General features: G+C 49.2%; 1 protein-coding gene across 2 annotated transcripts in view; it reads left to right on the plus strand.

Annotated features, from left to right (window-relative positions):
- The window catches only part of Rgs9 (regulator of G protein signaling 9), a 73,045-nt gene that overhangs the window by 41,782 nt on the left and 7,931 nt on the right, over window positions 1-23,332 (plus strand). For both annotated transcript variants that reach the window (XM_075990277.1, XM_075990276.1), the window contains exons 10-17: window positions 141-170; window positions 1,123-1,184; window positions 1,956-2,069; window positions 8,520-8,635; window positions 14,284-14,371; window positions 16,559-16,697; window positions 17,978-18,063; window positions 21,007-21,124. In XM_075990277.1, the coding sequence (XP_075846392.1) occupies window positions 141-170; window positions 1,123-1,184; window positions 1,956-2,069; window positions 8,520-8,635; window positions 14,284-14,371; window positions 16,559-16,697; window positions 17,978-18,063; window positions 21,007-21,124 (753 nt within the window). The remainder of the gene's footprint in view (window positions 1-140; window positions 171-1,122; window positions 1,185-1,955; window positions 2,070-8,519; window positions 8,636-14,283; window positions 14,372-16,558; window positions 16,698-17,977; window positions 18,064-21,006; window positions 21,125-23,332) is intronic.

A 23,332-nucleotide genomic window follows, 5' to 3' on the forward strand; every position in this document is an offset into this window, starting at 1 on the left:
GTTGCTGAGGAGATGCTACTTTCTGAGTGTGAGAAGATGAGTAGTTTTCTCGTGAAGAGTGTTTTTATTTTTCAGTTGGACATTTGAACTGTGTGGATTTAATGGTGCCGATTTAATGGATTTTCTTCTTTGTTTTCCAGAAACAAACGATCACTGCTGTCAGAAAAGAGGTAATTAGTCTCCACTGCCAGTGGTGCTTGACTTTAAAATCTTCTAACAAATTATGGGTACTTTGGCTTGATGCTCCCCACTCAGTAATGAAATGGAATCCATGTATAGCGTTCAGACAACTGCTGCCAAATTAATGAACAGCAAAGGATCCTTGGGAAGGTGGGAATGGGGCAAATGCCGATGCTCAGGATATGAAATGCCCTTGAAGCCACACATCCGAGGGATGGTCAGGGAGGAGTGTCCACATCCCTGAGCTGGACCCTGCTCTCACAAATCCATCTGGAATCTGTCCTGGACTAGCCATTTTGGCTGGTCTCTGCAGGACTTAAGCATATATCTCCGTATCTCACTTCAATGTTCCTTGGGGCATTTTTTCCAGCTGTCAACTTTTCTCAACGGACACATGATGGGTTAAGGAAGATGCTAAGTAGGAGTCTGAGGTGTGGGCCTGAGCCCTGTTGTCTCTGAGGCGGCTGACTTGAAGGGGTGGAGCACACTGTTGATAGAGACAAATGACCTGTGTTCTTGGATCTGTGTGTAATATCGTGGTTAGTGGCCTTCAAGGGTGGGGAGATGGAGATCACATTAGTCATCTTTTTCATTGCTATGATAAAAGCCACTTAGGGAAGGAAGGGTTTGCTCAGGTTCACAGTTTTAGGGGATACAGCCCACCGTGGATGGGGAAGGCACAGCAGCAAGAGCAGGAGGCGACGGTCACATGACATCCACAGTCAAGAAACAGAGATGCATGTGACTGCCCAGCTGACTTTTCCCGTTTTCCTCAGTCCTGGCCCGACAGGTGCTGTTCACCTGTACGGATCCTCCCATCTCAATCCAATCCAGAACCCCCTCATAGACATGCCCAGTGTGTCTCCCAGGGGATTGCAGATCATGTCAAGAGGACAGTCATGACCAATAGCCACAGACATCTAACAACCGTCTCTCTTTCAGATCATGTATTACCAACAGGCCCTAATGAGGTCCACAGTGAAGTCTTCAGTGTCCCTTGGAGGGTATGTCCCCGATTTGTTGGCCTTGTTAAAGCGTGAGCAACAGGTGCGCGAGAGAATGTCTGCCTAAGTCGAATGTGACGAGCCGTGGTTGGAAGGACTTTAGGTTCCAGTGAACCGTGTTTTGTCCGTGCTTACTTCCAGTTCTAGGCCAGGGGTTAGGTTCTTGAAAGAAGCTTCAAATAGGTTTCACACCTCCCCAATTCACAGTTTAAAAAAATGCGACATCCTCCCTGAAAGCGTGTCTGTGGCTGTGGGCAGAGTTTGTGGCAGGAACCCATGGTCCTTCCTCACACCCAGATAGACATCAGGAAATGCATTAACTCAGAAGGTCCTACTTAAGGATCCACTGAGGTCCTAACGGGGTTGGGTAGTGACTTGAAGTTCCTAAGCACAGGTGTTATCCTGCCAGAGGCAGAACCCACAGGGTCGGTGGCCTCGGCTTATCTGTGGCAATTACAGCTTCCAAGATGGCCACCAAGGCACGGATAAACCGAGTCAACTTTGGAATGTAAAATCTGATGACACATGAAAAGGCCACGCTTGAACTGGGGACAGAAACTTGGCCAGGGGACAGCATTGGGGGACAACAGCATTACTTCCCAAGTGTAACAGAACAGGTCTTTCCAAGCAGCTGCCTGTCCCAGGAGCTGTTGGACGTTTCTCAGAGACTACATCAATGCCGGAAGAGATGCCATGCTGGACAACTAGCCGAGGGGTTATCTGGTCTCTCTGGGTTGCGTTGCTAGGAGCCCTCTTCTGTCTGCTTTTCAGAATTGTCAAGTACAGTGAGCAGTTCTCATCCAGTGACGCCATCATGTCAGGCTGCCTCCCGAGCAATCCTTGGATAACAGACGATACCCAGTTCTGGGATTTAAATGCCAAACTGTACGTATTTCAAATGTTGGGTTTTTAATGGATCTGCTTATATTGTGTGTGTGTGTGTGTGGCGTGTGCTCGCAAGTGTGGAGGAGTGTTTCTATGTGCGTGGGTACACACGCTCCTGTGTATGAAGGAGTGTTTCTATGTGCGTGGGTGCACACGCTCATGTGTGGAGGAGTGTTTCTATGTGCGTGGGTGCACACGCTCTGTGTGTGGAGGAGTGTTTCTATGTGCGTGGGTACACACGCTCTGTGTATGGAGGAGTGTTTCTATGTGTGTGGGTACACACGCTCCTGTGTGTGGAGGAGTGTTTCTATGTGCGTGGGTACACACGCTCATGTGTGGAGGAGTGTTTCTATGTGCGTGGGTACACACGCTCCTGTGTATGGAGGAGTGTTTCTATGTGCGTGGGTACACACACTCATGTATGGAGGAGTGTTTCTATGTGCGTGGGTACACACGCTCATGTGTGGAGGAGTGTTTCTATGTGCGTGGGTACACACGCTCCTGTGTGTGGAGGAGTGTTTCTATGTGCGTGGGTACACACGCTCTGTGTGTGGAGGAGTGTTTCTATGTGCGTGGGTACACACGCTCCTGTGTATGGAGGAGTGTTTCTATGTGTGTGGGTACACACGCTCCTGTGTATGGAGGAGTGTTTCTATGTGTGTGGGTACACACGTTCATGTGTGGAGGAGTGTTTCTATGTGCGTGGGTGCACACGCTCATGTGTGGAGGAGTGTTTCTATGTGCGTGGGTGCACACGCTCATGTGTATGGAGGAGTGTTTCTATGTGCGTGGGTGCACACGCTCTGTGTGTGGAGGAGTGTTTCTATGTGCGTGGGTACACACGCTCTGTGTGTGGAGGAGTGTTTCTATGTGCGTGGGTGCACACGCTCTGTGTATGGAGGAGTGTTTCTATGTGCGTGGGTACACACGCTCATGTGTATGGAGGAGTGTTTCTATGTGCGTGGGTGCACACGCTCATGTGTGGAGGAGTGTTTCTATGTGCGTGGGTGCACACGCTCATGTGTGGAGGAGTGTTTCTATGTGCGTGGGTACACATGCTCATGTGTGGAGGAGTGTTTTTATGTGTGTGGGTGCACACGCTCATGTGTGGAGGAGTGTTTCTATGTGCGTGGGTACACACGCTCCTGTGTATGGAGGAGTGTTTCTATGTGCGTGGGTACAACACGCTCATGTGTGGAGGAGTGTTTCTATGTGCGTGGGTGCACACGCTCATGTGTGTGGAGGAGTGTTTCTATGTGCGTGGGTGCACACGCTCATGTGTGGAGGAGTGTTTCTATGTGCGTGGGTGCACACGCTTATGTGTGTGGAGGAGTGTTTCTATGTGCGTGGGTACACACGCTCTGTGTGTGGAGGAGTGTTTCTATGTGCGTGGGTGCACACGCTCATGTGTGGAGGAGTGTTTCTATGTGCGTGGGTGCACACGCTTATGTGTGTGGAGGAGTGTTTCTATGTGCGTGGGTACACACGCTCCTGTGTATGGAGGAGTGTTTCTATGTGCGTGGGTGCACACGCTCCTGTGTATGGAGGAGTGTTTCTATGTGCGTGGGTGCACACGCTCATGTGTGTGGAGGAGTGTTTCTATGTGCGTGGGTGCACACGCTCATGTGTGGAGGAGTGTTTCTATGTGCGTGGGTGCACACGCTCATGTGTGGAGGAGTGTTTCTATGTGCGTGGGTGCACATGCTCATGTATGTGGAGGAGTGTTTCTATGTGCGTGGGTGCACACGCTCATGTGTGGAGGAGTGTTTCTATGTACGTGGGTACACACGCTCATGTGTGGAGGAGTGTTTCTATGTGCGTGGGTGCACACGCTCATGTGTATGGAGGAGTGTTTCTATGTACGTGGGTACACACGCTCATGTGTATGGAGGAGTGTTTCTATGTGCGTGGGTACACACGCTCCTGTGTATGGAGGAGTGTTTCTATGTGCGTGGGTGCACACGCTCCTGTGTATGGAGGAGTGTTTCTATGTGCGTGGGTGCACACGCTCATGTGTGGAGGAGTGTTTCTATGTGCGTGGGTGCACACGCTCATGTGTGGAGGAGTGTTTCTATGTGTGTGGGTACACACGCTCCTGTGTATGGAGGAGTGTTTCTATGTGCGTGGGTGCACACGCTCATGTGTGGAGGAGTGTTTCTATGTGCGTGGGTGCACACGCTCATGTGTGGAGGAGTGTTTCTATGTGCGTGGGTAAACACGCTCATGTGTGGAGGAGTGTTTCTATGTGCGTGGGTGCACACGCTCATGTGGAGGAGTGTTTCTATGTGCGTGGGTGCACACGCTCATGTGTGGAGGAGTGTTTCTATGTGCGTGGGTGCACACGCTCACGTGTGGAGGAGTGTTTCTATGTGCGTGGGTGCACACGCTCTGTGTATGGAGGAGTGTTTCTATGTGCGTGGGTACACACGCTCATGTGTGTGGAGGAGTGTTTCTATGTGCGTGGGTGCACACGCTCATGTGGAGGAGTGTTTCTATGTGCGTGGGTGCACACGCTCATGTGGAGGAGTGTTTCTATGTGCGTGGGTGCACACGCTCATGTGTGGAGGAGTGTTTCTATGTGCGTGGGTGCACACGCTCATGTGTGGAGGAGTGTTTCTATGTGCGTGGGTGCACACGCTCTGTGTATGGAGGAGTGTTTCTATGTGTGTTGGTACACACGCTCCTGTGTATGGAGGAGTGTTTCTATGTGCGTGGGTGCACACGCTCATGTGTGGAGGAGTGTTTCTATGTGTGTGGGTACACACGCTCCTGTGTATGGAGGAGTGTTTCTATGTGCGTGGGTGCACACGCTCCTGTGTGTGGAGGAGTGTTTCTATGTGCGTGGGTACACACGCTCATGTGTATGGAGGAGTGTTTCTATGTGCGTGGGTGCACACGCTCATGTGTGGAGGAGTGTTTCTATGTGTGTGGGTACACACGCTCCTGTGTATGGAGGAGTGTTTCTATGTGCGTGGGTGCACACGCTCCTGTGTGTGGAGGAGTGTTTCTATGTGCGTGGGTACACACGCTCATGTGTATGGAGGAGTGTTTCTATGTGCGTGGGTGCACACGCTCCTGTGTATGGAGGAGTGTTTCTATGTGCGTGGGTGCACACGCTCATGTGTGGAGGAGTGTTTCTATGTGCGTGGGTACACACGCTCCTGTGTATGGAGGAGTGTTTCTATGTGCGTGGGTACACACGGTCATGTGTATGGAGGAGTGTTTCTGTGTGCGTGGGTACACACGCTCATGTGTATGGAGGAGTGTTTCTATGTGCGTGGGTGCACATGCTCATGTATGGAGGAGTGTTTCTATGTGCGTGGGTACACACGCTCATGTGTGGAGGAGTGTTTCTATGTGCGTGGGTACACACGCTCCTGTGTATGGAGGAGTGTTTCTATGTGCGTGGGTACACATGCTCATTTATGGAGGAGTGTTTCTATGTGCGTGGGTGCACACGCTCATGTGTGGAAGAGTGTTTCTATGTGCGTGGGTGCACATGCTCATGTGTATGGAGGAGTGTTTCTATGTGCGTGGGTACACACGCTCCTGTGTGTGGAGGAGTGTTTCTATGTGCGTGGGTGCACATGCTCATGTGTGGAGGAGTGTTTCTATGTGCGTGGGTACACACGCTCCTGTGTATGGAGGAGTGTTTCTATGTGCGTGGGTACACACGGTCATGTGTATGGAGGAGTGTTTCTATGTGCGTGGGTACACACGCTCATGTGTGGAAGAGTGTTTCTATGTGCGTGGGTGCACATGCTCATGTGTGGAGGAGTGTTTCTATGTGCGTGGGTGCACACGCTCCTGTGTATGGAGGAGTGTTTCTATTTGCGTGGGTGCACACGCTCATGTGTGGAGGAGTGTTTCTATGTGCGTGGGTGCACACGCTCATGTATGGAGGAGTGTTTCTATGTGCGTGGGTGCACACGCTCACGTGTGGAGGAGTGTTTCTATGTGCGTGGGTACACACGCTCATGTGTGGAGGAGTGTTTCTATGTGCGTGGGTACACACGCTCATGTGTGGAGGAGTGTTTCTATGTGTGTGGGTACACACGCTCATGTGTATGGAGGAGTGTTTCTATGTGCGTGGGTGCACACGCTCCTGTGTGTGGAGGAGTGTTTCTATGTGCGTGGGTGCACACGCTCATGTGTGGAGGAGTGTTTCTATGTGTGTGGGTGCACATGCTCATGTGTGGAGGAGTGTTTCTATGTGCGTGGGTGCACATGCTACTGTGTGGAGGAGTGTTTCTATGTGCGTGGGTACACACGCTCCTGTGTGTGGAGGAGTGTTTCTATGTGCGTGGGTACACACGCTCATGTGTATGGAGGAGTGTTTCTATGTGCGTGGGTACACACGCTCCTGTGTATGGAGGAGTGTTTCTATGTGTGTGGGTACACACGCTCATGTGTATGGAGGAGTGTTTCTATGTGCGTGGGTGCACACGCTCATGTGTATGGAGGAGTGTTTCTATGTGCGTGGGTACACACGCTCATGTGTGGAGGAGTGTTTCTATGTGCGTGGGTGCACACGCTCATGTGTGGAGGAGTGTTTCTATGTGCGTGGGTACACACGCTCCTGTGTATGGAGGAGTGTTTCTATGTGCGTGGGTGCACACGCTCATGTGTGGAGGAGTGTTTCTATGTGCGTGGGTGCACACGCTCATGTGTATGGAGGAGTGTTTCTATGTGCGTGGGTACACACGCTCATGTGTATGGAGGCCTTAAGTTGAGTCAGGTGTTTCCCTGACCCATCGACATTTTAGTCATTGAGGCACGGTCTCTAGTTTTGGCCTCTCCAGCTCGCTCGCCTCCCCTGGGGATCCCGTCTCTGCCTCCAAAGAGAGGCCATTATAGGTGGCTACCATAGCCGCCTCATTTTTACATGTAGATCCAAACTCCGGTCTTCATACTTCCATGATGTGCCATCTCCCCAGCCCAGCTTCTTTTTTAGGACAGATTGTAGTTTAGGTTGTAAGTGCCTAGAATTCACAAAGCCCTGGGTTCAACCCACACACAGTATAAACCAGGCATGATGGTGCACGCTTATAATTGCAGCCCTTGGGAGGCCGGAGGATCCAACATTCAAGGTTCCTAAACTATACGGCAAACTCGAAGCCAACTTGGTATACATGAAGCCCTGTCTCAATTTTTTTTTCATTTTTGAGTTGTAACTCATATGTCATACAATTTATCCATTTAGAGCATACAATTAAATTTTTGTTATATTGACAGAGTGGTGTAATCGCTAATTATTTTTAAAAGAAATCTGTGCCCTTTAGTGTCAACCCCTCCCTCAAGCGCCTCCTTGGATGATCCTTAGTCAATCTATATCCTGGTTATCTGTGTTCTCCTGTTTTTCCTGCAGATGAACTCCTAGGCTATGGGGTCTGTTGTTAGGCACTTTTCGCTCCACGCTAGACTTTCAAAGTTTGTCCACGTCATAACATGCATCAGCGTTTTGTTTCAATTACAGATAAAGGATGTTCCCTGTGTGGCTATGCTGCTTGCGCGTCTGTTTGTCCGCCGAAGGACATTCGGGCTTTCCTAGCTTTGCAGTGATCACAAACATTCATGTACTTTCAGGGTGAAAGGGAAGTCTTGGGGAGTGACAGGTGCCTGGCTGCTGGCTGTGACCACAGCATCTCTCACCAGTATGCCACTGGAGTTCTATCCTTGTAGTAATAGGAACGGCGGGGCTGCGTCCCCAGCACCCGCCCGCCTGCTAGCTTATGCCCCGAAATAACAACACACAAACTGTATTCTTTTAAACACAACTTGGCCCATTATATCTAGCCTCTTCTGGGCTAACTCTCGCACCTGGACTAGCCCATTTCTAATAAAGTGTGTAGCACCGAGGTGCGCTTACTGGGAAGATTCTAGCCTACGTCTATCCTGGGCCGGAGCTCGATTGCGTCTGCCTCAGAGAGCAGAGCTATCGTGTCTGCCCGGGAGAGGGGAGCATGGCGTCTCTGAGCTCACTTCCTCTTCCTCCCAGCATTCTGTTCTGTTTACTCCTCCCACCTATGTTTTAACCTATGAGGGCCAGCCAAGCAGTTTATTTTTTTAGCCAATGACCTTCCTCCATCATATCCTGGCTTGAAGGTGGCAGCCTGACCCTTCGCAGGTGGTCTCCAGTCTGAGTTCTTTGCCCCTGAAGGTTTCTGGCACAGGGCTCCACAGGGTGGTCCTCCCTCACTTCTGGGGGGCCACATCTTGGATGCGACCTCCAGGAGACTTGTTAGAGGCTGCATCTCCCTGGCAAGTGGCTACTTGGGTTGTGTCTGTGCAGAGGTTGAAGGGTAAAGCAAAATGGAGAGCAGGTGGCGACATTGGCTAAGGACCTCATGCCGGTGGGTGGATGCCCATCGCTCCCACCCAGACCAGCCCCGAGCGCAGCTCCTGTCTCCCAAGGAGTGTTGTTGCATTAACCTCTCACCGTCCTTGCAGGGTGGAAGTCCCAACTAAGATGCGGGTCGAGCGGTGGGCCTTCAACTTCAGCGAGCTGATTCGAGATCCCAAGGGCCGACAGAGCTTCCAGTACTTTCTCAAGAAGGAATTTAGTGGTGAGCTCTCTTTTCTTTCCTTTCCCCCACCCCCACGGGATTCCATATAGCCCAGCTAGCTTGAGTTCTCTATGTAGCTGAAGGTGACCTTTAATTCTTGAGTCTCCCCACTTCCTCCCAGGTGCTGGTGTTACAGGCATGAGACACTCCGCTTGGTTTAATAGGGTCCTGAGATGCGAAGGTCCTGAGGGTCCCGTGCGCCCTGGGCCAACACTCTTAACTGAGCTGCCTCTCCAACCTGAGGGTTTTTTTTTTTTTAATTTTTAAAGCAACTGTCCCTTTAATGCCCAGTCTAGGGTTTCCCAGTGGGTGTTCCCATGTCTCGTGAAGGCTTTTAACTAGGGTTTCTTGCTTTTCCAGATGTAAGAGTCCTACCTGGGTCCAACACCGTTCCCTCTCCATAGGCTCAGAAGGACACTGCAGTCCGGAGGGGACAGGGGTCCCATTTCTAGAATCTGCGTTAGTCTCATTCACAGTTCCCAGAGCTCCATCCCTTCTTGGCTTCCCTCATTTCTTCCTGACCTCTGACCCTCTACCCTCTTGTCAATACAACTCAAAGGTCAGGAAGGCAGGCGAGCTAACTTCCCCAGATTCTCTCCCAGCCCTACTGCTTTTATCTTAGAGGTTCTGCAGATTCAACCCAACATTTTTTTTTTTTTTTTTTGGTTTTTCGAGACAGGGTTTCTCTGTGGTTTTGGAGCCTGTCCTGGAACTAGCTCTGTAGACCAGGCTGGTCTCGAACTCACAGAGATCCACCTGCCTCTGCCTCCCGAGTGCTGGGATTAAAGGCATGCGCCACCACCGCCCGGCCCCAACATTTTTTTTTTTAAGATTTACTTTATTTTTACTTTATATGAGTGAGTGTTTTGCCAACATGTATGTCTGTACACCATGTGCATGCCATTCCCAAAGAGGCGGAGGGGTTGTCGTGTTTCCCTGGAACTGGGGTTACAGAGGGTTGTGAGTGGTCATACGGGTGCTGGGAATTGAACCCAGGTTCTCTGGAAGAGCTATAAGCGCTCTTCACCACTGAGCCATCTCTCAGTCCTGCAGGGGTGTCCTTAAACTCGTGTTTACCTAGACCCAGCCCAGGAACGCCTTTTTAAATTGGATTGAGTTGCCACCCCTGTGGTCTAGAAAGTTCTGCAGGTGACTCACAGTGGCTGAGACACACAGTGTATCCTGCCATGGTTTCTTCCAGGCCTTCAGAGGGTGTGGACTTTAGCGGAGGTCTGTCTCTGAATGTCTCATCTACTGAGAAACATCTGGAAACACGATGAGGCCAGATTAGAAACAGCTACACATTCAATTCCGTCACCACCTTTGCTGAAATACTGGCTTTTATGGGATTCATTTGTCTGTTTATGGGGTCCCACCCCTGGGAGCGCCTTGATTGGGTTTGTACTCCAGGACTATGGGCGTGCTCCTGAAGGAAATCTTACTAGACGTGCCTTTAGTCTGGATGACGACTCCACACAGGACATTGCATTAGAACATGGATCGCTGTAGATCATTCTCTGTAATCAATCCTAATTGCTTAATCTACTAACCCTCAGAAGAGTGGAAAGGAGTGTGTGTGTGTGTGTGTGTGTGTGTGTGTGTGTGTGTGTGTGTGTGTGTGTGTGTGTGTGTATCTAGCGCCCGGTGACTAAGGGGAAATAGTGCCATCTAGTGACCAATATATAAACTGCATGCTGAGCTTCTCCACCATTCTTTAATAATCAAGCATTCTGAAAAATTTCCTTGCATCTTCGAAATCATATTATCGATGTCTCCGCAGGAGATTCATAAGGATTCATGTGTGAATGTGCAGTAGAAACAAGTAATTTTCTTTTTTAATTAAAAGCTTAAAATTTAGGTATGGTCAGTGTGAAATTTATCCCCTCCCATCTTAAAATATTGTTTCACGTAACCCAGGCTGACCTCAAATTCACTGAGTAGCTGAGGATGATCCTGATGTCCAAATCCCCCTGCCTCTGTCTTCCAAGTGTTCTTAATTTCTCTTTTTGTTTTGTTTTGAGACAGCAGGTCTCTGTGTAGTCCAGGCTGGCCCTAAATTCATGATTCTTCTGCCTCAGCCTTTGAAGTGTTAGAGTTATGTTCCCCAGCACCCTGAACTCAATTCAGTGGTTTTGTTGCTATTTGGTTTTGTTTTATACATTCACGGAGCTGTCCAACTGCCAGCTCTAGCTAATATAGAACAGTTTTGAGAGAAACACCTCATCCCCTGTACGTAATTTCCTGTTCTCCCCTGGCCAGCTTGCCACCCTTTACTCTCCTTGTCCATATCAGTCTGAGTGTACTATATTATTTTTACGTTGGGGATCTTACAATATGTGACCCTTTCCTGTTTAGCATGCTGAACAGGATTCTGTAGGGCTGCAACAGATTCCACTGTATGAGCATACGTACCACTTTTGCTCATCCCCCATCGGTTTGTGGGGATTTTAGGTTTTGTTTTTTAAAGATTTATTCATTTTTAAAAATTCTGTGAATATGGGTGTTTTGCCTGCAAGTATATATGTTCATGCCTGGGGCTCACAGAGGCCAGAAGAGGGCATCACGTCCCCTGGAACTGGAGTTGTACATGATTGTGAGCTGCCATGTGGGTGTTGGGAATCGAACTTGGGACCTCTGAAAGAGCAAAAATGCTCTTAACTGTAGAACCATCTCTCCAACTCCTGAATTTTAATTGACCTTTGGATTCATGAATACCGCAGTGAACATTCTTGTATTGTTTTAATGTGTTTGTTTAATGTTTTTTTTTCCCGGAGACAGGGTTTCTCTGTGGCTTTGGAGCCTGTCCTGGAACTAGCTCTGTAGACCAGGCTGGTCTCGAAATCACAGAGATCCGCCTGCCTCTGCCTCCCAAGTGCTGGGATTAAAGGCGTGCGCCACCACAGCCCGGCTTTTTAATGTTTTTAAATGAGTGTGTACATACATGTTCCTGTGTGTATATATGTGTGGGGTGCCTATACACACACCTGCCCTTGAGTGTCGAGGCCTGCGAGGGTGGCCTCAGGATTCTTCCTTGATCTCTCTTCATCTTATTCATCAAGGCAGGGGTTCTCAGTTGAACCCAGGTCTCACGGACCTGGCTATCCAGCTCTCTCTATATCCCAAACAGTGGGTTTACCGGCAGGCTGCCATGGCCACTCAGCGTTGGGTGGGTTCTAGAGATTCAAATCCCATTTCTTACCTTTCTAAGACAGTTGCTTTACAGACTGAGCTATTTCCCCAACTCCTCGCTTAAATTTTTTCTTAGGAAAAATATGTAACATGAAATTTACCATTTTAACCATCTAAGTGCACAGTTTGGTGACTAGGAAGTGGATCCACATTTTCTGAACCTTTTCATCATGCCAAGTTGAATATGAAATTCAACGAAATATGAATTCTCCATCTTCCCACCCCACATTTTCCTGTTTCTCTGCATGTCTCTGTGAGATTGATTGCTCTAGGCACCTCCTGCAAGAGTAAACACAGAATTAGTCCCGTTGTAGCTGACCTGTCTTAGTGTTCTGCTGCTTTAAAGAGACACTATGACCACAGCAACTCTTATGAAGGAAACATTTAATTGAAGATTGCTTACAGTTTCAGAAGAAGTTTAGTCCATTGTCATGATGGGAAGCCTGGTGGCCCACAGGCCCGCAGGCTGGAGAGATTGCGAGTGTTTGACATCTGGATCAAAAGGAAGAGAGAAAGACTCTGGGCTTGCAATGGGCTTTTTGAAACCTCAAAGCCCACCCTCAGCAACACTTGCTCTAACAAGGCTAGGCCTCCTAATCCTTTCAAATAGTGCCTCTCCCTGGGGGCCATTGTCGTTAAGACCACCTTGGTGCCTTCAAGGTTCATGCTACATCGTATTCTAGTCTTCTTTCTGTTACTGTGGTAAAAACTACCTCCAGAAGCAACTTGGGGAAGAGAGGGTTTATTGAGTTCACATTTCGAGGCCAAAGCCCAGCACTGAGGAAAGTTGGGGCACGGACTCAAGAGCGAACTGAGACAGAAACCATGGAGGAATGCCGTGTAACTGACTGGCTTCTAGGCCATTGTCCCGTTACGTTTCTTAGTCAGGGCCGATCCAACCATGGATGGCACCAGCCACGTGGACTGAACCCTCCTTTATCAATAATCAGTCAAGAAAATATCCCACAGACCCACCGCAGGCCAGTCTGATCGAGGCAATCCCCCAGTTGAGACTCCTTCAGATAAGCAGTTGGTAGCTGACACTAAGGAAGAGATTCTCTGTTCCTTTTTATGGCTGAAGGTATCCCATGGCAAACGTATACCAAATTTGTTTACCCATTTCTCCTCCGTGGGCAATTTCGAGTTATTTGCAATTTTTGTCTTTTGTAAACAATTGCTCACATAATTTTAGTCCTAAGCAATGACTGTTTTTTTCTTCTTCTCATAATCAAGAGGTCTTGATGTCAGACCAATTGGCTGTTGAAGAAAATCGTTGGCTTGTGACTTCTGTCTGAAGATGATCCGCCTCAGGAGTTATGGAGCAAATTCTAGCTAGTGTAGAATTGTGCAGCCTCTGCCAGTCTGACCTAACTGGGCGCTCTCAGGAAATACTGTGGATGCAGAGGAAAGGGTTCTCTTGTTCCTTAAATAGCGCCACAACGCTTTAGAGTGTGAATGTGCGTGTGTGTACACACATTCTCTCTCTCTCTCTCTCTCTCTCACACACACACACACACATACACATACACACTCATTGGTGACACTATTGTTATTTGCTCAGGTAAAATCTCTCAGGTACTTGGAACCACTCTACCAACGTATTTGAAGTACTGGGAAATGATTGTGAAACTGGGAAAAGATTAAGGATTTCCAGGGTCTGTTTTTTTCTTCGCTCTCTCAGTCTAGAGAAAGAAGATCCCTCTGGTTCTTGTGACACTGGGTGCCCTTTGTACCCATGTATCCCATACCATCAGCTGTCAAAGATGCGTGGGAATCAATACAGAAGGTGGGGGTCCCTGTGCACAGTCAAATAAAGCAGGAGAAGTCACACGGCCACAAAACACGGCAGAGGGCAGGAGGCTCAAGAGTGGAGTCATAGATAATTACGAGCCCGCGTGAACTGTTCAGGAAGGGTTTGCTAAAGATAAACTCTCATCCAGGAAGAGTATGGGAAATGCTGGTGAGATGGCTCTTGGGGCTAAGCCTGATGACGTCAGTCCTGGGACCCCCACGTGATGACGATAACCTACTGCACAATTTTGTTCTTTAACCTCCACACCTGTGCCCTCCCCAATAAACAAACAAGTGTCCATTTAGAAGAAGAGCGTGACAGCCCATGGGAGTGGGGTATTAGCTCTGTCCTGTGTATTATTGAAGGGCAGGATAGCATCCACTCTGTGAATGGATAATCACCTCAAGCCTGGTGGAGGCCAGTCTGATTTTTGACAGAGGATACTCATAAAATGAACCATTGCTGTGTCCCAAATCCTCCCACAGCCCAGAAGTAGCTCCCTCTCTCGAGTGACACTGGTGTTTGATGGGCCGGTGCTCAGTGTCTCTTCTTGCGGGAAGATGCTCAACAAGTGAGTTATGCCCACTGACCTTTATCTTTATCTCTTCTTCTCTCCACTCACTTCCTGCCTGGCTTTCATCTGCGTGGACCTGCCTTCCCTGTGCAGGGGAGAACCTGGGATTCTGGGAAGCCTGTGAGGACCTGAAGTATGGCGATCAGTCCAAGGTCAAGGAGAAAGCCGAGGAGATTTACAAGTGAGGATTAGCTGTGTTTGGGGAAAAGCCTCCCTCGTGGGTGGGGGTGGAATGGGGCTGAGGGTTGGCTCCCACATCCTTTGGCTGCCTGGGCTCTGGCTAGCACCAACCACTGGTCCTGTCATTTCATAAACTCCTCCCTGAGGTTTGGAAAATTTGAGGGTTCCTCTGAAGGAACCCAAGTGAGGTGGACAGTGACATTCTCCTGTTCCTATGGGATTGTTGTCCATGAATGAAAGCAAGCTACCCAGAACCACTTGGGATTGTTGTCCATGAATGAAAGCAAGCCACCCAGAACCACAGTGCAATGTTTTTGGTTTTCTGAGACAGGGTTTCTCTGTGTAGCTTTGGAACCTGTCCCGAAACTTGCTCTGTAGACCAGGCTGGCCTCAAACTCACAGAGATCCGCCTGCCTCTGCCTCACAAGTGCTGGGGTTAAAGGCGTGCGGCACCACCGTCTACCACAGTGCAAATTTTTGTGTTTTGTGTTTGACTTTCCCTGTGTGATTGTGTGTATGTGTGTAGGGGAGAGAGAGAGAGAGAGAGAGAGAGAGAGAGAGAGAGAGGTAGGAGGGGAGGTATGGAGAATCTACTCCACAGGCCATCGACAATAAGGGAATGGGACGTCTCCCGTGTGTGAGGCTGTGAGTGTGCACAGACCTTATCCCCACTCATGGCTCTAGGAACAGTATATCCCTGTCTAGCCCTGCCCTTCTAAGTCACCCCAGAGCCGAGGATGGTTCACTGTGGTAGATCTGCTCCCAAGGGCCAGGTGGAGAGGATGGGGAGGTTGTGGGACGCGACGGTCCTACCCTTGTTGGCCTTCATCCTAGAAGCTTGTGTGTACCCTTGTCCTGCTGTGGTCCTTTCCCTAACGGTCCCACCAGTCTAGGGCTCCGAGGGCATAGTGTTTTTCGTTCCCACTCACATGCGCCGCTGGTCCCCCAGGTTTCTCCCCACGGGATGGGAAGCAGCCCTTGGCAGCCCTGGCTTCTGTTACTGATCCTTAGGCAGTAGCTCAGCCAGACCTTTCCACCCAAGGACCCAATATTCTCCTCGGTGTCCTCCCTTCTCATGACTCAGATGGACCAGCCCACATTTCAGAAAGGAGTGAGATTTCCAGAGAAGAGCAGATATTTTGTTTCTCCTCGGAGACCTGTGTGTTCTTCTAGCTGGCTAGCTCCCCAAAGGGAGGTGTCCCATGAGATGCAAGGGTGGGGACCTATGGCCACTTTCTGTAGAGCAGCAGGCACGTGCCTGGTTCACGACACCCCACAGCTTCTAAGGTTAAAACTCAGCTAGGAGGTAGCTCGCTAGCCTCACGAGTATGTCAGCTTCCCACCACCCGGGCCCCCACTTACATAAATATTAGTTTGATTGACAAAATTTGGATGTATAATTTAGGAGTGTGGGCAAATGCCCTGTGAATCTTTCTATCTGTAGCCTGGGGGATGCCCCTGTGCCAAATCCTAGACTGAGCTATTAGGACTTGAAAAACTCGATCAATCTTAGGGCTGCTGGCCTGGATGCTGAGACAGCCACACCCTAGGAACTGGGGTTATGGCTATCCTCCCTTGCTACTCAGCATTTGAGATTCATCATCAGATTTGTCTAGTCCGGGCCATGGGAGAGCAGAGGTTTCAGAACGCCATTTTGGAGGTCTTGGGTTGGCCCTAGGATATCAGTGAGTAAGGAGAAAGGTTAAGCTGGAGGTGGAATTTTTTTAAATATTTTATTTTTAAGTGTGTGTGTGTGTTTAAATGTCTGCAGGATCCAAAATTGGGTTCTGGACTTCCCTGGAGTTGGAGTTCCAGGTAATTTTGAGCCACCTGATATGGGTTCTGGGAATTGAATGCTCGGTCCTCTGCAAGAATAGCAAGTGCTCTTAACTGATGTGCTATTTCTCTAGCCCCTCTAGAAGTTGACTTTCCCCCCAAATTGCAAAGGCCTCGCCCACCTAGATCTAGTCCACCAGCTTCTGACTTGCTCTCCTAGAATGTCAAGGTTAAACATTCCATTCCCAAGGCTGCCATGACCTTATTCTGGCTTCTGGGAAAAAAACTGATGGGCAAATTTCAGACTCTTTAGCGTTTCTTAGCTAACCTGGGCCTGTTATGTGGGCCCTTTACTCTGTGTATGTGTGCACCCGAGTTAGCTCCTTTGATGGACATTTTCTTTTCTTCCCAGGCTGTTCCTGGCGCCAGGTGCAAGACGTTGGATCAACATAGATGGCAAGACCATGGACATCACCGTGAAGGGGCTGAGGCATCCCCACCGCTATGTGCTGGATGCAGCGCAAACGCACATCTATATGCTCATGAAGAAGGTAGGCAGGCCTGTGCTGAGGATGCTCCCCACAGGGAGGTGTCCCGTGACATGCAAGGGTGGGGACCTATGGCCACTTTCTGTAGAGCAGCAGGCACGTGCCTGGTTCACGACATCCCACAGCTCCTAGGATCAGACTCAGTTTTGTGGCAATCACCATTACTCAATGTGCCATCCTGCTGGCTGCACAAAAACTCCCACCTGAGATCCAGTGGCCAGCACCCCACCTCAAAAGCTGGGAGACAGAGACAGGAGAATCCCAGGGGCTTGCTCTCCCCCTTCCCAAGGCAGATGAGCTCCAGGCTCATCAAGAAACGTGTTACCAAAGTAAAGTGGAGAATGATCGAGAAAGACACTTGGTGTCGACTACTGCGTGTGTGTGCACAGATTCACATACCTTCTCACCACGCGTGCACACTGGCCAGGATGAAGCGGAGGCTTCTCGTAGATGGGTGTATGTCTGCTTGGGTTCTTTACAAAAGAACGCTGTGTGTCTGGAGTTGATGCTATGTCTCTTAGAGGCTATTTCTTGTGGTGACAAGTTCCACATGACCCGATGGCTTTATTATTCCTATTCCCAGATTCCACCCTGTTTCTCATAACCGCTACTACTACCAACTAGTCTCTAGGATTTAACAAACCTTTGAGACTGTTCTCCATTGCTGGGTTGCCGTGGTGAGCATTGCCTGTATTAGCTGAGAGTGGAGTTTTCAGGTAGCAACTTCCCTACCCTGTTCAGCTCCTCCATAAGAGAGGCACCCCCATAAGAGAGGCCTAAGTCCCGGTCCTTTCGGTATCTTGCATTGTCCTATCTTACCTTTCTACCCTGAACTCCAGGGAGAAGTGGGTGGCAATGGGGTTAGAAGTGGGCTCCGTCTCCATGACCACTAAGGGTGAGAGTTTAATGTCTTCGTATCTCTTGTTGGCTTTACAGGCTCACAGCTCTGAGGGTTTTAGTGTTGGGGGGCTATGAATTGTGGTCCTATAGCTCTGGTAGTTGTCCCACCCTTGGAGGTCATGATTAGGTAGGACTGGGGTGACCCCAAGGACGTACATTTCTGAGTCCTCTGGGACAACTTGGCCCTGCCTGGTCTTGAGCTCCACGCCTGAGACCCACGGCTCGCAGCATCTCCCGAGCATGCCTCATGCAGGGAAACAGATTTCTCTTATCTTGCTGTCTCACCGGGGGACAGTACTCGGAAGTGACAGCCATATTCCACTCTATCAGATGCATCCCCTCTCCCTGGCTCATCACCACTGTTTTCTTTCCGTTCCCCCCAGGATTCTTATGCTCGCTATTTAAAATCTCCGATCTATAAAGAAATGCTGGCCAAAGCTATCGAGCCGCAGGAAACCACCAAGAGGAGGCAAGTCGAGTATCTTTAATCGCTGGCCGCCCGCTGTTTACTTTAGAGACATGAGGGTCCCCGTGTAGCCAAATGACTGGAGTGGAGATTTGCTCGACGGCATTGCTGGGGGCTGAAAGTGGTGTGCAGTGAACATGGGCCTCATTTGCTTAGAAATGCCTTCCAGCAAGATTCCCTTAGTAATTGCCTCCGGTAAGTTTTGTTTCCTTGATTCCGGCTCTAAAGGGCCCTGATTATCAGACCGGTAATTATGACTATCACAAGTGGAAACATTTCTTTTTTTTTTTAATTACCCTCCCTCTCTACCTCCAAACTGATGGATAAGAGCTAATTTAGGCACACCCTTCATATCTCAATTGTTCCAAGACCTGGGGGGGGGTTTGTACACCAAGAGAAAAGGCTAGACAGTTGAAAGAGGCAAACAGTAACACCCCAACTGTTCTTGGTGCCTCTGGAGACGACTTTCTAGAAGTCCATTAACTAGTTGGTAATTTCTATCATCCAGTGTCTTACGGAGACACTGGGATATTGGGTAATGTCATACTCCAAGGAACAAACTAAACTTTTTTTTTTTGGTGGAAATGGGGAGGGGAACTCGAGCCATAAAGATTATTTAAAGATTTAAGAGTACAACTGGGCGGTGGTGGCGCACACATTTACTCCCAGCACTCAGGGTGGGGGGTGGCCAGGGGCAGGCAGATCTCTGTGAGTTCGAGGCCAGCCTGGTCTACAAGAGCTAGTTCCAGGACAGGCACCAAAGCTACAGAGAAACCCTGTCTCGGGGGGAAAAAAAAGATTTAAAAGAAATAACAGCTTAAACAAAACTGGAAATTCTGGCAGAGGTTTTATTTTGAAACTGCCACTGTGGTCAGTAAATGCTTCTATTTGTTCAGCCAGTGCTGGGCCAATATTCAGTTCAGTCAGTTCAAAGTGTGGGGGGGGAGGGAGGTGGGCACCCTTTATCAAAGGAGCTAATGAAAGAATGTGCCACCTTGTCCTTGAGGGCAGCAGTCCTGTGAGAGGAAGTGGGCTTGTGGCACTGTTCACAGGTTACTGAGTAAAGAAAGGAGTCCAGTGGCCCTGGGAACTCCAATAAAGGCCACAGTGAGTCCAGAGATTCAGAAAGGGTGGGGGTGGGCTAGGAGATAGATTGTCTCACACTTCCGTCCTAATGTTTTATGAGTTAGGGCAGGCACGGGGGTTCAGAGGCTCCTTCCTGGGTACATCTGGGGCATGGAGTGCCTTGTGGATGGCAGAGACCTCTGCTGGTTGTACTTGACTTTGGCAAGGGACATCACAGTCCGGGAGTGCAGTCACCCTGTTGTGGGTGGGAACAGGTGTGAATGCTTGCATGCATGGTGTGTGCCAATGGAGGGGACGCAGTGGGAGGAGCCCATTCCTTGGCTCACAGGTAGACGCGAATTTTTTTAAAGTTAAGGTGCAAGCCTTTCAAACTTTGGTAGAGTTGGTGGCATTAGTTAGTGCCCAGTTGTGTGGTTGTTTTTTTTTTGAGAGTATCCTGCCTCTCTGCATAGAGATAAGAGCTTGGGGCTCACACAGTCCAGAAATTAGGGGTTGGTCCTCTGTCTTTAGTCTGTTGTTGCTTCAGAAATGCTAGCTCCCCAAATCTATGTACCCCATTCCTCAGTCCTGAGGCTGTATGTCTCAGCTCTATTACTTAAGCCCTTCAAACCTTGTCCTGATTTCTAGAATGTGGTAGCCAGTTTGGTCACAGAAATCCATATTTGGCTTCAGAATAAGTTTCTAATTCGTCCTGAGATATGGAATGTAAGGAGGGTGGCTGAAGCTCACTAAGCCTCTGAGGAAACTTCCACTGAGGCCAGACAGCCTTTTGGGTCTCTCTCTCTCTCTCTCTCTCTCTCTCTCTCTCTCTCTCTCCCCCATGTATGTGAAGGTCAGAGGACAACCTTAGGTGTTATTCCATCCCCTTTTCTTCCTTTTATCTATCTATCTATCTATCTATCTATCTATCTATCTATCTATCTATCTATTTATTTTTTGAGACAGGGCCTCTCTTTGGTAGGTCAGGCTGAATGGCCAACAAGCACCCACTTTCCACATTGTCTCTCTTCCCAGCGCTGGCATTACAATTGTGTACCACCATATTGGGTTTTTTACATGCTCCTGGGGATCAAGTTCTGGTCCGTATGCTGTCAAGAGAGCTATCTCCACACCCTTACACCTTGTCTTTTTAAACACATACTCTGAGGCATGACTCTTCCTCAAGACTCAAGCTCTCAGGGGCCCACGATCCAACCCCACTGTGCCCACCATCCAGTCCCGCTGTGCCCACCATCCAACCCTTCTGTGCCCACCATTCAACCCCACTGTGCCCACCACCCAACCCTGCTGTGCCCACCATTCAACCCCACTGTGCCCACCATCCAGTCCCGCTGTGCCCACCATTCAACCTCACTGTGCCCACCACCCAACCCTGCTGTGCCCACCATCCAACACTGCTGTGCCCACCATCCAACACTGCTGTGCCCACCATCCAACACTGCTGTACCCACTATCCAACCCCCCCCCATGCCCTCTTCTTTGAAGATCTTGCAGAGAGAGCATTGAGATCTTGACGACCTTGCATTGACACAACATATTGAATTCTAAACACTGTAGAAGGCGTGTCTGTCACCACCACCATCATCCAAAGAGTCTTCCTGGAGCCTCACCTGAAATCTGGTGGCAGCTGAACTCACTCGCTGTGGCCCCATCCTCCATGAGGGGAAAGAACGAAGGTTGGGCATGGTTCTGAAGGTGCTCTTGAAGTTCACTGGCAAAATGAGGGGTCATGTCCCAATCCTGATCTTCTAGCCCCAACCTCCACCAGGCATGTCACATGGCGTGTCTGGCATGACGTGTCAGCGTCCCCAGGCAAGCTGCCTATTTTTCTATCAAGCACTCATCTCTCTTTCCTTGTAGCTCCACCCTCCCGTTTATGAGGCGTCACCTGCGCTCCAGCCCGAGCCCTGTCATCCTGAGGCAGTTGGAAGAGGAAGAGAAAGCTCGCGAAGCGGCCAACACAGTGGACATCACCCAGGTCATGAGCAAGCTGGACCGCAGGAGCCTACTCAGAAAGGAGCTGCCTCCTAAATGAGTTTCTGATTCCTGGGGTGGGGCACGTGCGCTTGGGAGAGGCAACAGCGTAAAGGATTCGTATTTAGGAAGTTCATTCTCCATCAGCAAAATGTAGGGTCGAGTGGACTTCTAGACCAAGAGTTACATGGCTTTGTTTTCCTATTCCAAGTCACCAAGGAGCAGGGCTGGTGATGGTAGAAGGTTGTCACATGAGCGAGTAGCCATGCCCACCCACATTGCTCTAGGGAGCTTGTATGGTTGGAAGCATAGGAAAAAGGGGCTATATTATATACTTCCTTATCAAGAAACTGACCGTCCATCTTCCAAGGCTACTTCTCTGAGGAGTGTTTGTTTAGAATAGCTTTGTGAGACTTCTCAAACCCAGCTCTCCAGTTTAGATGCCACTTCCAAAGCAACCTGAGATCCCTCCACAGGGCCCATCCCTGGTCTCCTCTGTTACACCTGCCTAAGAAGGCACTGTCGGGACACGGTTCCTAGTGAGCTTGTTCTTAGCCACGGTTACGTCTCTATTTTCCCATCCCCTTGTGTATAATGTATGGATAAATAGCTTATGGGAATGAAAGACTCAGTCCAGAGGAGGCAAGGAGAAATGTCCTGTTGAGATTATCTCTTTGGTTAAAGAACAAAGGCACTGGTGCTTGTACGCAGGAGGAAGGATTGTGGACATCAGATATCCTTTGGGCAATAGACTTTGATGCTACCTTTCTCTATCACTATAGACTAGGCTCTCTCAATGTTCGGGGGAGAATTCAGCTCAATCTATGACTTTAAGGCCAACAAGGTTATTCTTGAGGATAAATAACCCCACATACCTGTATGTAAAAGGGAAAGAGACCAGTGTAGGAGAGCAGTCTTCTAAAGCAGGAACCGGCACACATTTCACAAACTTATTGAGTTCCTTCTATGTGCAGGGCATGGATGAACAAAAATGACATTTTCCTTCTCTAATAGAGCTTGTGGTCCAGGACTGACCAAAGCAATTAAACAGTCAGGTAGCCTTGATGGTGCAGCACTGGGCCATAAACCAGAGTGATATGCAATAGTAAGCATTTTTTGTTCATACACAGGGATCATCTGGGTGGCTCTGTTGTTCTTCGCTTGATTACCTCCTGTGTCTGGAGTTTGGCTTACCGAAACTTGGGCTGGGATAAGTGGGACATGTCTGCTCTGCTTCATGTGTCTCTTCTCTTCCAGCAGCCCTGCCCAGGCATGGCCTTAGGGTGGTGGCAGAATTGCGAGGGAGAAGGTAGAAGTGCATATGGCTTTCCATGGCCTCATTCATCTTTTCTTGGCCAGAGAAAGTCACAGATTCCTCCTAGATTAGGGAGCAAAGAAACAGGGCTGGGGATCAGTGTGTAGAGTGCTTGCCTTGTATGCATGGAGTCATGGGTTCAATCCCCACCACCACATAGAACCAAGCGGGGTGGTGCACACCTGCAATCCCAGATCTTGGGAAGCGAAAGCAGGAGCGTTATGAATTAAGGTCATGCTTACCTACATAATAAATGTGAGGCCAGCCTGGACTACATAAGACCCTGTGTCCATGAGGGGGAAAGAAGTAGGGAAGTAGACTCTATTTGTTTTAGTAAAAATATGTCAGAGTCTGTTTAAAAATATGCGGATACAGGGAAGGGTATAGAATTGAGTTAATTGTAGGAATTGCTAACTAAAAATAGGATTAAAAGCTTATTGAATAAGTTCTAAGGGAAATGAATCTGATACCATGATAAGGAAGTTGTGTTCTGTGTAGACTTAGCACCTCTTTGAAGTTCTAAGGAAAATGAATCTGATACCATGATAAGGAAGTTGTGTTCTGTGTAGACTTAGCACCTCTTTGAAGCAGTGATGGAGGAACAGAGGCTGAGAAATAGTCATCATGGGATGTGGACCAAGCAAGGAGAAGGCCCCATAGAGAGAGGAACTCTAAGGACAAAGCTCCAGATGTGGGGAAGGGTTTGGAGTGAACTGAAAAGCAGGTGGGTGGAGCCTGGTGGGCGAGGAGGACATGGTACAAGGCAGGGTGAGAGAGGTGGGCAGGCCCACGTCACTGAAGACTGTCTAAGCCTATATAAGTAGCTCATGGCCATTGGTTTCCTGCTAGCAAGATAATCCCAACCCCAGAGGGGAACAAACACTTCCCAGTTCCACG

Source organism: Microtus pennsylvanicus, chromosome 11, assembly GCF_037038515.1.
Source record: "Microtus pennsylvanicus isolate mMicPen1 chromosome 11, mMicPen1.hap1, whole genome shotgun sequence".
In the NCBI taxonomy this organism is placed as follows: Eukaryota; Metazoa; Chordata; class Mammalia; order Rodentia; family Cricetidae; genus Microtus; species Microtus pennsylvanicus.